This window comes from Cannabis sativa, chromosome 2 (assembly GCF_029168945.1).
Source record: "Cannabis sativa cultivar Pink pepper isolate KNU-18-1 chromosome 2, ASM2916894v1, whole genome shotgun sequence".
Lineage (NCBI taxonomy): Eukaryota > Viridiplantae > Streptophyta > Magnoliopsida > Rosales > Cannabaceae > Cannabis > Cannabis sativa.
The window spans coordinates 61,312,839-61,332,093 of record NC_083602.1 but is presented as its reverse complement, the minus strand read 5'-3'; the positions used below and the strand labels follow the sequence as shown (position 1 = coordinate 61,332,093).

General features: G+C 28.2%; 1 protein-coding gene across 2 annotated transcripts; it reads left to right on the top strand.

The window, feature by feature from the left end:
• Positions 1-7,524: 7,524 nt before the first annotated feature.
• Positions 7,525-19,029, top strand: LOC115719632 (tropinone reductase homolog At5g06060). 2 transcript variants are annotated; one of them, XM_061110722.1, is made up of 5 exons: positions 7,525-7,707; positions 7,792-7,999; positions 17,368-17,584; positions 18,229-18,335; positions 18,653-19,029. In XM_061110722.1, exons 1-5 carry the CDS (start codon positions 7,607-7,609, stop codon positions 18,833-18,835), a joined length of 816 nt encoding a protein of 271 aa, XP_060966705.1. In that variant the 5' UTR covers positions 7,525-7,606; the 3' UTR covers positions 18,836-19,029. The 2 variants fall into 2 exon arrangements, with proteins under 2 accessions (XP_060966705.1, XP_060966706.1); XM_061110723.1 differs by lacking the exon at positions 18,229-18,335 and having other exon boundaries at positions 7,526-7,707; positions 18,653-18,812.
• Positions 19,030-19,255: the final 226 nt, after the last annotated feature.

The following is a 19,255-nucleotide window of genomic DNA, read 5'->3' as shown; positions in this document are numbered from 1 at the left end:
ATGCTTACACCTTGTATAAATGTTATGTCCTTTCCAGGGCATTAGCAAAGTTTACCAGTATCGGATGTATGGAGTATACATATGAAGGGTCCGATATTGAAATTAGATAAGATATCATAAACTTACCGTTATATCTTTCTAAGTCAATATCAATGGTTGATCTTAGGTCTATGGATCTTAATTCTGATATACTTAGGTTCAGCTTAGTTGTATTATTTATATTCTTCAAGTTGTTCGTGGATGCTAACCAACGGTTCTGGCGGATATTTACATCTTGGGAACATGATAGTTCAATTGAGTGGGAGCGCTGATCATAGATATTGAATCTGTAGCTTCTATAAATATTTAGAAGTGAAACCATAATTTCCTTCGAGCTTGGCTAAATAGACATAAATGATTGAGATCTCATTTCAGTAATTATGTTAGTTTACTGAAATATCATTTAAAGTAGCTAAGTGTTTTAAGGATATAATACATTGAAGGGTAAAACGGTAAATTTATCCCTATTCTGTGTAGATCATCTATGGAGGATTTTTGACTATTAGGATTGTAACAATGGATAATCGTAACGTATATATATCATGGTACATATAGAGTGTTTTATATAAATGAGAGTGTATTCAATTCCAGATCTATAATGGCACAAGATAGAATTAATAAGTTAGGGAATTTACTTGGTAAATTCTAGATCTACTTATTAAAAACTCGATTATATAGGTCCATGGCCCCCTCACTAGTTGAGATAATACTGTTTGCAAACTCAGTTAATTGATTTTAATTAATCTTTATAATTCTAAAATTATACTATGTCTTATTTATGAATTTTGACTAAACAAGGGCTTAATTGTGAAGAAAAGAGATTTTGTGGTCAATTTATTAATTAAGAGACTTTGTATGGTCTAATTAATAAATAATATAAATGGCAATTTTATTTGATAATTAATTATAATTATTAAATAAATAGTTTTGACATTTAACGGATTGAATTAGAAAATATAGTATTATTGAAAGAAGAATAACTAGTTAAAATAAAGTGGCAAAATTGTAACTAGAAAGTGGTCCATTAATGGTGATAATTAATTTGATAATTTGGACATCCATATATAATATTTCATAACACTCCCTCTTAGATGTCCATAAAAACTATCTCATTAAAAATCTTGCTAAAAAACTTGGTCAAAAAAAAAGGAGTACAGTGTAAACTAACTCTCCCTCATTTAGGCATTCGTGGAGATCTTTTGATCGACGAATTCTAATCTTGTAAACTATCTTCTCAAATATGTTAATGTTGGTAATGACTTTGTGAATAAGTTTGCAAGCCTGACACTTGATTGAATTTGTTGAACACCAATATGCATTTTCTTGTAATGTATAAAGAAGAATTTGGTGAAATATGTTTAAATTCTATCTCCGTCAATGTACCCTCCTTTTAGTTGAGCGATGCAAGTAGTATTATCATCATAGAGTACTGCTTGTGTTGATACTTTTTTATTGAGTGTAATCTATATGTTTCTTGAAAATGTTATATTAATGATCTCACTCCTATACATTCTCTACTTGCTTCATAAAATACAAGTATGTTAACATGATTTAAAGTTGTCTCGTTAAAAATCTTGTCAGGAAAATTCAGTGGGACAAAACCCGAGCTAAGAAAAAAAGAGTGCAATATATATTTTATATTTATAACTATTTGCAAGTTGCCTCGTTAAAAACCTTGCTAGAAAAACCTAGTGGGACAAAACCTGAGCTAAGGAAAAAAGAGTGCATCTCTCATGCACATATGATTCATAATTATTTTGTTGATAATATATCTCATAAAATTATTGTTATCTCTTTTAAAATATCACTGTATATTATCTATGATTATATGTTTTCTGTAACTCTTTCAGAGTGTATGTGTGGACTTCTAAATTATGGATGAGGAGTTTCTACAATATCAATATTTATTCACTAATTGTATCATTTATGTGTGTATACAACTTTGTTCATACTATTTTAAGTAGACATGAACATAACACATTTATTATAATATAAATTTTTTAAATGATAAATAAATATTAATAAAAAATAAAAATATAATAAAATTGTGAATAATTAAGAGAACAGCAAAAATAAAAGAAAATTCATATGAGAAGGCACCTCACATGCCCTAACAAAAAGAATTATATAAATATATAGATATAGATAGATGGATAGGTTGGATGCTTATCCATTAATATTAGAATGGTATTTTAATACAATTTTCAATTATAAATTCGGTCAGCTTACGTTCCCTCATACAGGACAAAAAAAATAATAATCACTTATTTTCAATTTCCTTCATGTCTCCACTACTTAAATTTTGCTACCCATTTAAAATGTCAAATTTTTCTACATTATTGATTTCAACATTATTATTATTATTATTAAAAAGAATATAATCAACTTAAGATATCATTTACTAGAAATATAAAAATTATATTATATTTGGGACAAAAAAACACAATTTAATATATTTATTTTAATTTTTAGTATTGTGTTCATAATAAAAAAAAATAAAAATAAATAAGCATTGTACTTTAAGGCATAATTATAAATTTTAATACAAAATTTAATGATTAACTAATTTTTATTAAAACATATATGAAAAAAATTGTCATTAATTAAATTTTATTATATACAATAATATAACAGACGAAACTAAGCTGAATCTTGCTGTAACAGGAGGAAAATATCGTGCAAAAAACTGTTATAACTTGCTTGTGGATGAGCTAAAAGTAGATTATGCAAGTGCTGTTTGGGACAATTTGATGGTGCCGAAACACATATTTATTTTTTGGCAGGTTATAAATAAACATCTCCTCACTAGAAGCTACTTGAGCAGAATCATAAAATTACAGGTGGAGCTCTGCCTGGTTTGTGATCAAGAGGTTGAAACTCATGACCATTTGTTCTGCAGGTGCACTTTTACTAAGTAGGAATTGGAGATGAAATTAACAAGTGGTTGGGGTCTTTTTGTTGGCCTGGCTCTTTGGCCGAGATGACTAGCTGGTGGTGTGATTGGAAAGGTGAGCTCCAAATCAGGATAATAAACGCTGTTATGGTAGCAACTTTTTACAAAATTTGAAAGAATAGAAATAGATGTATCTTTGAAATGACATGCTCTACTCCTAGAAGCATAAGTTTGGTTGTAAGAGGTATATATAGTTCGGCTAAGGATATTGAGTAAAGGTCTCTTTAAAGATTGTTCCAAAAAATATATATTTAATGAATGTAATTAAAGGGTAGTAGTAGTGTGTTGGGGGTACTGGGGTCTGGTAGTAGTTGCCGAGTTGTAGCTTGGTTGTATATTTTGAATAAAGATTTTTTCTTTTTTAAAAAATAAAATAATAATTATAGAAATATATATAAATAATTATAATTTTGTATTATAATTAAATATACTAATAAAATAATAAAATAGCTATCATGAAAATTTTTATATTATTTGCTACTTTTGGTGTTATTATAAGAATATCCATATTTCCTTTTATAAATAAATTAGTTGAACGTTCTAGAGAAGACAATTTATTCATTAATTAATAAATCTTCATTTTTGGTTTGTCCTCAAAATGTTTAATCTAAAGGTTCTTATAAAAATATCATCATGTTATTAAAAAATGTGATAATTTAAAAGTGATAATAGTATAGAAAATAGTATTAGAGTTTTCTGCCTTAATTAAAACTCCAATTATATATAACCACTTTATTATTAATATATAAAAAAAATTATTTTGACTTCATTACTAAAAAATACTACTTTTATGACCAACACAATAAGTGCTGGACATGAAGAGTTTCTTTTAACATTTCATATCCAACAGTGTTTGAAATCAAAAATATTACAATATATGAAACAATGCTTAACATGAAAAATAATAAAATATATGATATGTAAAAATATGAAACACTTTTCAATGAGTAATATACATGGATAACTATTAAAAAAATAACAATAAATATCAATTTTAGAAATTTAAAATTATTGGATTTTGATCAAATGACTAATAATAAAAGAAAAATTTAAGTTGTTGTGCTTGAAATTTAATTTAGCTATTTAATTAAAAAAATATATCTCTCATTTTATATTAAATCAAAAATAAGTTTTTATTAAAAATATTTAACTCAAATTCAATATTTTTTTTCCTCTAAACTGAAAATCGATTAATATGTTCAAAATATTTAAAGTCCTAAGATTATTAGTACACTGAATTTGTACATACTAACTTACTAATTAGCAAGTGTTATGTTATTTCCAAAATATTGGTAGATAGTGGGAGAGTTTTTATTTGGTACACGCTTATTTGTTTCGATATTTAAGTGAATTTTTTAATTTATTTATTTACTTTTATAATCATGTACTATTTGAGACTACAGGTACATCTTACTTTCATAATCGTGTACATCTTATCTGTTTCGACATTAGAGAGTATTTATTTATTTACTTTTATAATTATGTACATCCTAATTACTTGAGACTATCATTAAATTTAAAAAAAAAAAATCATGTAGTTTATATTTCCAAAATAAGATTAAAATATTTTTTTATAATTATTTTTTTTATAGGCAAGTTAGTTATAATCATTATTTTGAAATTATTTCAGCACTATATGTTTATAATATATAATTTAAAATTCTTAAATTTGATAGTAGTCTTTTTTTAGACCACAGTCATTACAAAATAGATTAGTAAAAATAAAAGTTGTTGTAAACAATCTAGGTAAAAATCGACTTTACGGCGTTAGTCTTAAATTGTCAAATTTGACATGTAGTCTTAATTCACTAAAATGCTCTCTTATATAAATATATATATATATATATATATACTAGGTGAATGTACGTGCCGAGCCACGTATTGCTAGTTTTATTTAAGATTTTGGTCTTTTTAAGATTTTGAATGTATTTTATTTTTAAAGATTACAAATTTTTTGTTTGAAAAAATTAAATATTTATATTTGAAATATTATTTAATAATGTTAAAAATAATATTAGTGTAATTATAAAATTGTAAATAAATTTATTATTGGAGTAGTAGATTATTCTATTTAGTTCTTTTTTTAACATAGCATTGTAATGTAAGTTTATATCTATAAATATTCTGTAAAGTGTTAATATTATATGAACATCTCCATTTATAAAGCTAAAAAGTGGGTCAATGACAAAAGTGGTATATCTGCAATCACACAAAGATAGAAGTGGTATTTCTGCTTTCTATGCTTATCCAGAGAAAACATTAGATAACGTGAGGTTAACTTTAATACATAAAGATTTTTCATTTTCAAAAAATAAATAAAAAAAATATTAATATTCTCCCAAGATAGGTTTGTTAGAGAGATATGTGGCTAAGATGATTTTTTTAATTTAAAAAGAGATTATTAATATTTAAAAGATTGTTTAATTTTTTGATTTAATTATTGCGTTTATTTGTTAACGGCAGATCAAACCTAATCGTTAAATTTAACAGAATATTCTTTTATTTTTAAGTATATTCTGTTAAACTAAGAATTGCCGTTAGATAGACACTTTTAATATATAAAGATATATATATATTTATAGGGATATGATTTTGTCCCGTTATTGTACTTTCACGGATTGTAATCTGTGATGTACGGCAGCCGTTAGATGATGGAGTTATTTGATCTGACGGCTGAGATTGATCTAGAGGTAATTAGGGTTAAAAAGTAAAATTGTACCCTGATACTCATTTAATGTACCCTGAGACCCATCTAATGTACCACGGAATACATTTCGTGAAAGTACATCACGAACAAAATCATATCCCTATATATATATATGATATATGCTAAGATAGTACCAAAACTTACCTCAATTGTTTTTTCGAAGACGGGATGATTTATTCTAGGATAAATACTACTTTCGACATTATACTTTGCAAAAGTTATTAATTGGATTATCTGTTGTTAAATGATAAATTAGACCCTATATTTTCTAAAATGGTAAAAATAGAATTTTGAGCTTAATTTTCAATAATTTTATTTTTTAATATAACCAACTTTAAGATAATTTTTAACACAAACAGATACAGAAAATATAACTAATCTTGTCATAATATCTTTAGATCAGATTATTATTAAGTTTTATTTTAACAAAAAAATAGTATAGAGTTCTATTTATACAATTTTAGAAAATATAGAGTTTATTTTATCATTTAACAAAATAAAAAGTTTAGGTGGCGTTTGGTAACACTTTTTTAATCAGTTTTCTGTTTTTAAAAGTGAAAAAGTGAAAATATTTTTCAAAAACATGTTCTATAAAACTGTTTTTACTTTTTAATTTTATAATTAAAAATCAAAATTTTAAAAACAAAAAAAAAAATCACTTTCAATATTTTTTTATATTTTTTTTTCTTAATCAATCTTTTGGATTACAACCAGACGCAGTCCCAAATCCCCTCCTTACGGCCTTGGCGCTGAACCCGGCTTCTGATCCGAACCCGAATCCCACTCCGGATCTTGATCCGACTTAAATAAAATCAAAAAATAAAAATAAAAATAAAAATAAACTTTACAGAACACACTTTTGTTTTCTGTTTTTAAAATTGAAAAACAAAAGTGGTTAGGGAACATATTTTTTTAAAAAAAAAAATAAATTTTTTAAAAACAAAAATTTACTTTTATTTTTGTAATTAATAATTTTTACAAAATTAAAAGTGAAAATAGTATATTTTCTCATTATCCCATTCCCAATATCATATTTCCAATTCCGTGTGCCAGATTTTGTTGTTTCCAAAGCAAAATGAAATAATCAATTTTGATAAGACTTTTCCATTTCAATAAGAAAGAAAAAGAAATAATACTTTTTTATTATCATTATTTGAATTTTATGACATATAACCTGGCTACTAAGACAAGAACAACCAACCCACACGGCATTACTTTGCTTGGCTGTATATTAGGTAGTCATCCAATCCAATTCAATCTTTTTTTTCCTCTCCCATCCAATCTAATTAGTAATTAGATTTGGAAAATCATCAGTCGATCCAATTCAATTAGACCTCAAAATCTAATCCAATTCAATCCATACTAATTGGATTTGATCGATTTTTTAATTGAATATCTAATTATATACCTAAATTTCAATATTAACTTTAAAATATGAATAAAAAAATTAGTAAAAACTAAGTATCACCTTCTATTTAAGTTTAATACTTCATATACATACTATTCTTACAAGTGTAATATAGTTAAAAATTTTATATAATTAAAACAATAACATTTCTAAAAAATAAAATAAAACAAAATATCATGAAAATAAATACACAAAATAATCAAGTATTACAAATTTAACATAAAAAAAGTCTAATAAAAATATAATAAATATATATTACATTTTTTAATATTTTTTATTATATAAATAATTTTTTAATATGTACCAATGTAATTGGATTGGATCAGTTTTTAATTGGATTTTGAGATTGACATCCAATAACCGATCTAATTCAATTAGAATCTAATTTTTAGCATCCGGGATTGGATTGGATTGGATGATGCCCACCCCTAAGTATATATTAAGGGAGAGCTCAGCTGAGTTATTGAGGTGCAAAGAGAAGTAAAGGGAGAAAAAATTAATGGCGGGGAGTTCAGAGATTGATAACAAACAAAAATACAGTAGTAGATGGTCTCTTGATGGTATGACTGCTCTAGTGACCGGTGGCACCAAAGGAATTGGGTATAATTAACATCTTTTTTCCATTTTTGTTATATTTCAGCTTCAAATTATTATTAAATATTGAATTGTGGGTTTAATTGTTAGGCATGCTATAGTTGAAGAATTGTGTGGATTAGGGGCAAAAGTACATACATGTTCCAGAAACCAAAGTGAGCTGAGTGAATGCTTGAGTCAGTGGGAGACTAAGGGATTTCAAGTCACTGGTTCAGTCTGTGATGTCATGACCCCATCACAGCGTCAACACCTAATAAGTAAGGTCTTCTCTTTGTTTGATGGAAAGCTCAACATCCTTGTAAGTCACATATATCTAACTAATCTTTTTTTTTTGTATTTTATTTTGTTTATGGTGCATCTTAAAATTCCACAAATCAAATTCAATTCAATTTAATGTGCAATCCAATATTATAATTGGATTGATTATCTAATATTTATTAAGGTTAATTAGTAATTTTTTCCCTCGAACTTCGACATGTATTAAATCATGCCTTTTGAATTTTTTTGGGCGTTAATAATTCTCCCCGAACTATTGAGATTGTTAAATTTAAGGACTTTTGTCTAATTTCATTCAATTTTACTGTTTCAGTGATTGTTTATATACTAAACCATGTTCCCTAGACTTTGATATCTACTAAATTATGCCCTAAAACTTTGATATGTACTAAATCATGTCTCTTGAACTTTCAATCATGTTAGAATTTTTTTACTAAAATTAGATAAAAATCCTTAAACTTAACAATCTCAATAGTTGGGGGGAATTTTTAACTATCAAAAAAGTTCAGGGAACACGATTTAGTACATGTCAAAGTTAAAAAATTACTAATTAGCCATTTATTAATATATATTTTATGTTAACAAAACAAGTTAAGTATTGATAATAAAATGTATATTTTAAATTATCAAAAAAAAAATATATTTTTGTTATATGTCAAAACAGCAAATCAAAAGAAAATTTTAATTAGTTTTAAATTTTTTTAATGAATATATACATAAATATAAATATAGGATATTTTTTTAAGTGGGAGAACCACTTTTGTTCTTGCTAATGCATTTTCTTTGTTTTATGATCGGTTGTTTTTAGGAGATGTATAGGCTTAAAGTCGATTATAGAGCAGTGTAGATTTTACTTATTTCTCATTTTTATAATTATTTTTTATTTATATTCTAATGAAACAAACAGAACAGATCAAAATTGTTTTTTCACTTCATCTTTAATCCATATTTATTTTTAAAAACAAACCATCTTCTTCACCAACAAATAATAATGATACAAAAGAAAAAAAGTTATGAAGAAGAATAAACAAAATATCATAAATCAAGAAATTTAAAATCAGAACATAATGAGAAGAACATATATAATCATAAGTCAAGAAATTCTTTTATTTTTTAGACCCAACAGTTCATAGAACTTGTACCTCAATCACATTGATTCTACAGTCACCAATCTTCATTCAAATTTAATTCAATGTATACACATTGAACATATACAAGAAACTAATTAGATCTAACGTTTAACATATTTAACCAAACAAAATAAAAACAAGAAAAAATTATTCAAATTTGAAATACTTTTTAACAAAACAACTCTGGTGTCTCGATCGTTCAACAACGCCGATAGAAAAGGTCCATCATTTAACAGGTTTGTCGTCAACGAGAAGATGATCATGAAGTTGGAGAAGACAAGTTGGTTCCTTTTCATATATTGTTTTAATTATTAGTTTTATTATATTTTTGTTTAATTTTTTTATAAAATAAAATAAATGTACTGCTATTTGCTACTTGGGGTTGAGTTGATTATGATTTTTTTTCTTTATATAAATAAAATATATAAAAATTATTAATCCTATGTCTCATTGTAACTAAATAAATTAATACCACAAGATTGAGAAATAATGACTATAAAATTACACTCATGAGAGCAAAACCAATCCTCTCACATAGAAGTACTCTATAAATATAAATTTTAATTATGTTCTTATAGGAAATTATGTGCCATTTATTATTATTAATTTTTACTTTAATATTAATTATATATTTATAATTTTTTAAATATCTATTCTATATAAAATGTGGCTATGTAACGGAATTTTTGGTTTAACGATATTTTTTGGGTTTTTAAATTAACTTTAACAGAATATTCTATATTAATTTTATAATATTAATATATATTTAAAAATAAAAATTATATGGATATTTTATATAAAGAAATTTAAATTTAAAGTTAAAATACTATAGATATTTTTAATCATATTTTTAAATTTATTGGCTTAACTTTGAATTAAAATAAAAAAAAAATTATGTATATATTTTATATAAAGAAATTTAAATTTAAAATATTATAAATATTTTTAACAATATTTGTAATTTCATTATTATTTATTTTATATTTTAAATTAAAATGGTTATAATAAGGAATTGATTGCTTTCCGTTTTAGTTATGGTAAAACGATTCACACACCATATTTTTCGTAAAGTTTGGAAATAAAAAACTTTTATATCAAATTTACAAATCCAACCTATATATACATACATTCAAATTTGGTTATGTGAGTTTTTGTTAAGAATATAATAAATTACAATATATATATATATATTTATATATATTACCTAATTAAAAAATTTTAAAAATGTATAAAATACGTATTTATAATTACATTCAAATGATACATCAATGTAGCAATAGCTAAAAAAAAAATTTAAAGATCAAAATCTCAAATCCTATTTCAAAAAAAAAAAAAAAATACATTACCTAATTAAAAAAAAATGAAACATACATGTAATGCACTTAATATCACTTAATTAAAAAAAAAAACTAATTATACGTGCATTACACGTAACATCAACCTAGTGTATATATAAGTATGAATTAAGTATGAATCGACATCTAATATCCTCGGTAAGAGCACTTGTTAAATATATAAATCTAATTGGATCGTAAATTAAATTGAACATTTTATAAACACCCTTATCTCTAAGTTCTCATTTCGTGTACATATAAACTTTTTAATATATTTATTCGTTTTTTCCTATTTATCTCTTTAATATTATTATTTTTAAATAAAAATAAATAAATACACCCTCTTCATTTTTTACATTTACGCCTCTCTCTTATAAATTGATCATATAGGCCATCCCTACCATCCGGAAGTATTATTTATGTTGAGAAACACTTATAATCATCTGCATACATACACGCACATACACACAACAAAGAATCTCCAAAGAACACACACAAAAGTACTCCACAGAACCAAAGACACAACCACACAAACTTGAGCTCTAAAAAAAAATACTGTTTTATTGATTTAGGAATGTGTTTTTACAAGCTGAGAATTTTACACACAGTTCTCTATGATAGAATATAGAGCCTAATGGTATTTATAGCTAACTAAACACTAATGAGTACCAATTGTCATAGCTGTCGAGATGTCAGTTATGACAGTTGGACTTACAACATGGAAAAAACAAAAGATTACACATAACAAACTGAATACACATTTCAGGACATATAATTTAACAATTCTCCACCTTGAACTGATAAAGTGTACCAGGTTAAGACTAAGAATCTGAGACTTTTAAGATGCTAAGACAATGTTCAAATTTTGCTGCAGGCAGTGTCTTAGTAAGCATGTCTGCAACATTCTCTTCAGCTCTAACTTTGATGATTTGAACCTTGCCACTTGATAAAACATCGTGGATGAAGTGTAACCTAACATCAATGTGCTTTGTTCTCTCATGAAAGATTTGATTCTTACTGAGATGTAAAGCACTTTGACTGTCACAATGAATGCAAACAGTCTGTTGATCAATCCCTAGTTCCCTTGTTATCCCTTTGAGCCACAAGGCTTCTTTGACAACTTCTGTGCAAGCTATGTATTCTTCTTATGTTGTAGAAAGAGCCACAATAGTTTGGAGATTCGATTTCCAACTTATTGTACACTGGTTTAGCAGAAACACATAGCCAGATTAGGATCTTATTGTGTCAAGGTCACCAGCATAGTCTGAATCCACATGAGGTTGTAGGACATGTTCCATACATGAGACCAACCTCAGGTGTCTTCTTTAGATACCTGAGTATCCATTTGGTTGCTTTCGAGTGCTCTACACCAGTTTGTCCCATAAATTTGCTCACCCTACTCACTGCATGACTAAAATCTTGTCTTGTACAAATCATAAGGTACATTATACTGCCTACAATGCTAATATAGGATACCTTTTTCATGTAGCTAATATCTACTTCATTAGATGGAGCTTGTGAAGTAGATAGCTTGAAGAGTTGAGTAGAGGGTGGGATAACAGGTTTCACATCAGTGAAACCAAATTTGAATAGAATTTTAGAGATGTAACCACTTTGAGAGAGCTTTAAGCTTCTCAACTTTTTGTTCCTTGTAATCTCAATCCCTAAAATTCTTTTAGGTGAGCCAAGGTCATTTATTTCAAATTCCTTGCTCAGAAGCTTCTTGACTTTGTCTATTTCTCCCATATGTGTTCCAGCTATTAACATACCATCTACATATATGAGAAGATAGATAAGGCAACTTGAGTACCTGACATAAACACAACTATCATAGGCACTTCTCCTAAAACTAATTTTTAGTACATATTCATCAAATCTTTTGTACCATTTCCTAGGGGACTGTTTTAGGCCATATAGGATCTTTTCAACAGGCATACATGGTCTTCCTTTCCATTTTCTTCAAAGCCTTTTAGCTGCCTCATGTAAATTTCCTGTTCCATGGAGAAAGCTTCATTGTAATCAATTCTCTCTCTCTCTCTCTCTCTCTCTCTCTCTCTCTCTCTCTCTCTCTCCCTCTATATATATACATATGTATATGTATATATATCTGTGAAGCCTCTAGCTACTAATCTAGCCTTAAATCTTGCTTTCTCAATCCCAGGAATACCTTCTTTGTACTTGTACACCCATTTACAGCTTATCACCTTACACCCTACTGGTTTTTTCACTATTATCCATGTGCTTTTCTTCCTCAAAAATACCATATCTTGTTTCATTGTTGAGTTCCATTCGAGCTTGTAAATGGACACCATAGCTTCTTCATAGGAGCCGGCTTCCTCACCATCAACTTATGATATATTTAGAGCATAGAAGATTAAGTCATCATATCCTAACCTGTTTGGTGGTTTGATATCTATCCTTTCCCTATCTCTAGTTAACTAGTAACCTTGATGCTCATCATCATGCTAAAATTCTTCACCAATTTTTTCTTCAATTTCTTGTTCAACAGTCTCATCTACCATCTGAACCTTCTCAATTTGCTCAACCTCAATCCGAACTCTCTCTCTAATCTTATTACCAGCTATGTGTGAACCCTTTTCTTTTGAAAGATCCTTATACATGATCTTTTCATCAAATACAACATCTCTAATGATGAAGTTCTTTTGATGATTTCCTTCTTCTATGCTCTACATCTTATAACTTTTTACTCCTTCAGGGTATCTTAAGAAAATGCATTTCCTAGCTCTAGGATCAAGTTTTTCTTGTCTAATGTGAGCATAAGCCACACATCCAAAGATCTTCAAATGATCATAGATGTTAACATAGCCACACCACATTTCAGTTGGAGTTTTGAAATTTATTGTAGATGAAGGACATCCATTGATTAGATAGCATAATGTGACAGCAGCCTCTGCCCAAAAAATCTTAGGCAAACCAGAGTATATTAACATGCATCTTACCCTTTCAAGAATGATTACATTCATTCTCTCAGCAAGGCCATTTTGCTGAGGGTTCCTTGGAACTGTTAGGTGCCTTCCAATACTAACCTTTTTGCAAGAATCATTAAACAATTCTGCACAGAACTCCAGGCCATTATCAGTTCCCAATTTCTTAATTTCTTTCCAGTTTGAGTTTCAAGCATGGCTCTTAGCTCCTTGAACTTGTTAAAGGCGTCATTTTTATTATTCAAAATATGAATCCACACATATCTGGTATAATCATCTATAATAGTTAGAAAGTACCTTGCTCCACCTCTGAGAGAGTCCTTGAAGGTCCCTATAAATCTAAGTGCATGTAGTCTATTTTGTTGCTTGAGGTGTGCTTTCCAATTCCAAATTTGATCTTTGTTGATTTCCCAAGCACACATTGCTCACATAGATCCATGTCACCAAGGCTGATATGGCCAAGCTTTCTGTGCCAAATCATTATTGATCTGTTGTTATTTGAGTGGTGGCATTAACATGGTTCTTGGCTGAAGTTCCATTCAATTTATAGATACCATTCCTACAAACTCCAGTCATGACTGTCATAGATCCTTTTGTTACCTTCAACATACCATTTCAACTTTAACAGAGCACCCATCTTGATCCATCATAGCAACTGAGATCAGATTTCTTTTGATATCTGGTACATGTTGAACATGCCTTAATTCAGTAACTTTTCCTCCATCTAGATTTCAACATGACAGTACCAATTCTAAGAACTGGACAAGATCGATTATCCCCAAGCTTCACAGTACCTGTTTTAACAGTTGCATAACTCAAAAACTGGCTTCTATCTGGACAGATATGAAAAGAACAACCTAAGTCAATCATCCAAACATCTTCTGATCCATTCTTGGAGATTTTCAAAACACTAGCACTGTCGTATCCATCAGTATTTTCTCCATCTGAAACTACATCACCATCACCATCTTTCTTGGAATTGTAGTTCTTCAGGACAGGACAATCTCTTCTTAGATGAGTAGTTTTATTACATACAAAGCATCTCTTCTTGAACTTTGAAGTATGATTGCCTTTATTTGAATTGTTCTGACCCTTACTATCCTTCTTTGGAGATTTACCTTTGATCAACAATCCATTCCCAACACCTTCTTCTTGCTATGTTGACTTTCTCTTAAATTCCTTTTACATTAAAGCATTCTGAAGTTCTTTTAATATATGATTGTTTGATCTTCATCCTCGATTGTGATCCCTATATTTCTAGATCGAGTATCACCTTATTGAAATCATCAAGATGATCTTCAATGTTCTTCCCTGCTATCATCTTTAAAGAATACAATTTTCGCTTAAAAAAATAACCTGTTAGCTAGTGACTTTGTCATGTACAAACTCTCTAGTTTCAATCATACTCTAGCTGCTAAATCTTCTTTTGACACTTCTCTAAGAACTTTGTCTCCAAGGCTCAATATGAGAGCACTATGAGCCTTTTGAAGAATGTTTGTCTTCTCTTTTGGAGTTAATTCCACTGGTAGATTTCTTTCTACAAGAAGAGCAGCTTGTAGACCCTGTTGAACAAGCAAAGCCCTCATCTTGACACGCCACAATCTAAAGTAGGGCTTAGATCCGTAAACCCGAAAACCTGGCCACCCGCCCCGACCCGCTGCCAAAAAAAGTCGAAAAATTAAAAACTCGTATGGTTGGGTCGGATCTAACCCGAAAGTGCTCCACACGGGTGTCGGGTTTAGATTTTAAAGTAAGACAAATATAGTTTCGGGTGTAAATCCGAAATCCGAAAATTAAGCACAAATTTTCGTGCTAGCTGCTAGGAAAGTCAAAAGACATATACTTTTTATTTATTTTAAAATTGGAAAGTGTGAGAGAGAGGCTGTGTCTGTCTTTTCAGTTTTCACCTCTGTCACCTAATAAATATTACATACCACATGGGCATTTATATCCCATATACCTATTCAAATATATATATATATTTTGCCTAACCTTTACCATTTTCATATCATTTGCCATGACTATCAGCCTCTCTCTCTCTCTCTCTCTCTCTCTCTCTCTCTCTCTCTCTCTCTCTCTCTCTCTCTCTCTCTCTCTCTCTCTCTCTCTCTCTCTCTCTCTCTCTCTCTCTCTCTCTCTCTCTCTCTTCTTTCCGAAAAAAATATAATCCTATTTAAATAGAAACAAAGCTGTTTTGTTTTACTTTTTTATTTTATTTTATTTTATTTTACTTTCATCAAAATAAAAAAAAATATTATTAGTTGTACTTTTTATATCACAGTGAAATATGCACATAACTATTTGCTTTATTTTCTTTTACAGTGCTCCAGAAATAAATTTAAATTGTACACTGCACAATTCTTTTATGCAAGTATTGATTCGGGTGTTAATCCGAATCCGACCACAGCAAACCCGACATACCTAACCTGAAACCTGTCGAACTCGACCGCTCGAAAATCGGGTTCAGTTACACATTTTTAATATCCAAAATCCAAAAACCCGAAATTGACCATTCAAAAACCTAAAAATCTGATCCGTGTGCACCCCTAATCTAAAGTCATTTTTTCCAGTTACTTTTCGATGTCAAACTTGGCATTTACCATTTCTTCTTGGATCGATCTTCAAGAATCTTGAACCTTTGAATTCGATTCTTGATCTCCAAGCTCTGATACCACCTGTTGAGAAACACCTATAATCATCTGCATACATACACACACATACACATAGCAAAGAATTTCCAAAGAACACACACAAAAGTACCCCACATAACCAAAGACACAACCATACAAACTTGAGCTCTGAAAAAAAAAATATTGTTTTATTGATTTAGAAATGTGTTTTCACAAGTTGAGAATTTTACACTTGGTTCTCTATGATAGAACATAGAGTCTAATGGTATTTATAGCAAACTAAACACTAAGGTGTACCAACTGTAATAACTATCAAGATGTTAGTTATGACAGTTGGACTTACAACATAGAAAAAACAAAAGATTAAACATATAACAAACTGAATACACATTTCAAGACATATAATCTATCAATTTACATATTTTCATCATAGGTAATATATATTTTTTAAAATCTACTCTTGTTACTTAAAAAAAATATACCTACTGGCTTAATAAATAAAAATTAATGTTTGAAAAGCATAGGTGTCGTTTGGTAATGCTTTTATTTTTTAATTTTTTGATCACAAAATAAAAGTAAAATTTTTGTTTTTGAAAAACAAAAATGCGTTCTGTAACCACTTTTGTTTTTTAATTTTAAAAATAGAAAACAAAAGTGTGTTCTGTAAAGTTTATTTTTATTTTTTTATTTTATTTAAGTCGGGTCTAGGTCTGGAATTGAATTCGGGTTCGGGTCAGAGGCGCGGGTTCAGCGCTAGGGCCGTGGGAGGGGATTTGGATCCAGGTTTGATCGGAGTCTAAAATATTGATTAAAAAAAACTATTTAAAAAAAATATTGAAAGTGACTTTTTTTGGTTTTAAAATTTTGATTCTCAATTAAAAAATTAAAAAGTGAAAAAAATTTTATAGAACATATTTTTTGAAAAATATTTTTACTTTTCTAATTTTAAAAACAGAAAACTTATTAAAAAGTGTTACCAAACGCCACCGTAATAATTAAACTAAATTAAGATATAATTGAAGTATATCTGGAGTTCTCAAGCCATGTGGCACATTCGGATGGGCTGCCTTAGGTGGCTCAGGATGAATAGAATTCTTTATTATTGTAATTTTTTTTTCCTCGAAGTTTATAATAAAATGTTGAATATAGCCTATCCATTCTATACATGAAAATATAGTATAAACATAATATAGAAGTTAGAATTCAAAATTACTCAAATAGCAGAGAATCAACTCAAGTGAGGAAGATGAAAGATGAATGTCAACACCTTAAGCATCCTTTTGGTTGTTATTTTTTTTTTATTTTTATATTTCGTTTCTTGTTTTTATTTTTGTTCTGTTTCTCTTTGTAGATAAATAATGTAGGAACAAGTTATAATAAACCAACAGTGGAGTACACAGCTGAAGATATGTCATTTCTAATGAGTACTAATTTCGATTCAGCTTACAACATTTCCCAACTTGCTCACCCTCTTCTAAAAGCTTCAGGAGATGGGACCATTGTGTTTGTATCTTCTGTGGCTGGACTTTTAGCTATAAATGTTGGATCTTTATACAGTGCAGCTAAAGGTAATATAATTTTTTTTTTTTAACTTTGAGAAGCAAATCTAAAAAGATTAATAAAAAAATATTAATTACAATCTCTTAGTCAACCTCTATATCCGAAATTATATGTCGAAATATTTTTTTGAATATTTTTTTTTCATAGTGGTATTCGTTATAGTTATAACATCATCCTTGTAAATTTAAAAAAATTTCGAATAGTTTACAGTATGAAAAATAGAGTTTCCGATATTCTAATTTACTATGCGTGCTAAAATAACTTCAAACTTATTTTTGTTGTTGTACACTATTCAAAAAATTTAAAAATTTTACAGAGATAATGTTAATATTGTCATAAATTTTTTCTGAAAAAAAATATTTCAGAATATATTTTCGAATATGTTGTAATAAAAGGTTATTTTGTTTTTTTTTTTTTGAAGAAATGTAATAAAAGGTTATTAGTATAGTAGCACCCTAAAAAAACAAAACATAAAAGTAATAGACCTATATATGCATGTGTGAGTGTGACTATTTAAATTAAAGCACTTTATTAAGTAAATGATTACTGTTGTATAAAAAAAAATCAATTGAATCCACTGCATAATCTTTCTTAGTAATTGTACTGGAGAATATTTTAATATATTTATCTCTTTCAATAATTTACTATTTAGGAGCTATTAACCAGTTGGCCAAAAACTTGGCATGTGAATGGGCAAAGGATAACATAAGAATCAACTCTGTCACACCTTGGGTTATCAGGACTCCTCTCGTTGAAAATGTAATTAATTTATTTATCTTCGTTATTATTTATTATAATTTAATAAATTTCTTTAGTGTCAACCTTACATTAGTACTATGAATTAAGGAAAAAAAAAACTTCTTCAATTCCATGATTACATTGTTAAGGTGCCTGAATCATTTATTGTTTAGTTTAAATAATAATGGAATTCTAACTATTTGTTGCAGGTGTGTCAAACCATAAAAATTTACATATATATACTATATAGTATCTGCTTTCTTGTTTCTTATGACAAACTAGAAAAGTATATGTTTAAATGTGTGCATAAATAATCTTATAATTTATCTCTATTGTAGGTGTTTGCCAACCCTGAGTTTTTAGAAACTGTGAAGTCCAGAACACCGCTAGGGAGAGTTGGAGAGCCAATGGAAGTTTCGTCACTAGTGGCATTTCTGTGCTTGCCTGCAGCTTCGTATATAACTGGACAGACTATTAGTGTTGATGGAGGACTAACAATAAATGGGGCATTATATTCTTAAATATGTACGCCAATTAAACCGGGTCCTTCTATCTAATATTTGATATGGAGTTGTTCCCAAAAAAAATATTTGATATGGAGAATAAATATGAATGCAATTTTATATCTTGTCAAGAATGCTATATGGACTTTTCATAAAGAAAAAAGACTATGATACATTGTCTTATTTGAAAGATAATTTGTGTTCTAGTCTAATCAATTTATCTATCTATATATTTATGAATAAATTTATAGTAGGTACTGATGGTACAGGGACCTTGTATAACATTTTCTTAATTCTTGATATTTATGACTTTTAAATGTATACACTATTTAATATGTACTCACACCTTTTTTTTTTGGCTAGAAAACCTCAAGAAATTTATTCAAAAGAAGATAAGATGTTGCTGAGCAGAGAAAAACCCTTACAGATTGTTTACCC

Bases quoted from the DNA above. Each gene is read 5' to 3' on its own strand.
- LOC115719632 (XM_061110722.1), top strand. From the start codon at position 7,607: ATGGCGGGGAGTTCAGAGATTGATAACAAACAAAAATACAGTAGTAGA. The intron at 17,585-18,228 runs GTAATATAATTT...TTTACTATTTAG, and splicing joins TTTATACAGTGCAGCTAAAG to GAGCTATTAACCAGTTGGCC. The intron at 18,336-18,652 runs GTAATTAATTTA...TCTCTATTGTAG, and splicing joins GGACTCCTCTCGTTGAAAAT to GTGTTTGCCAACCCTGAGTT.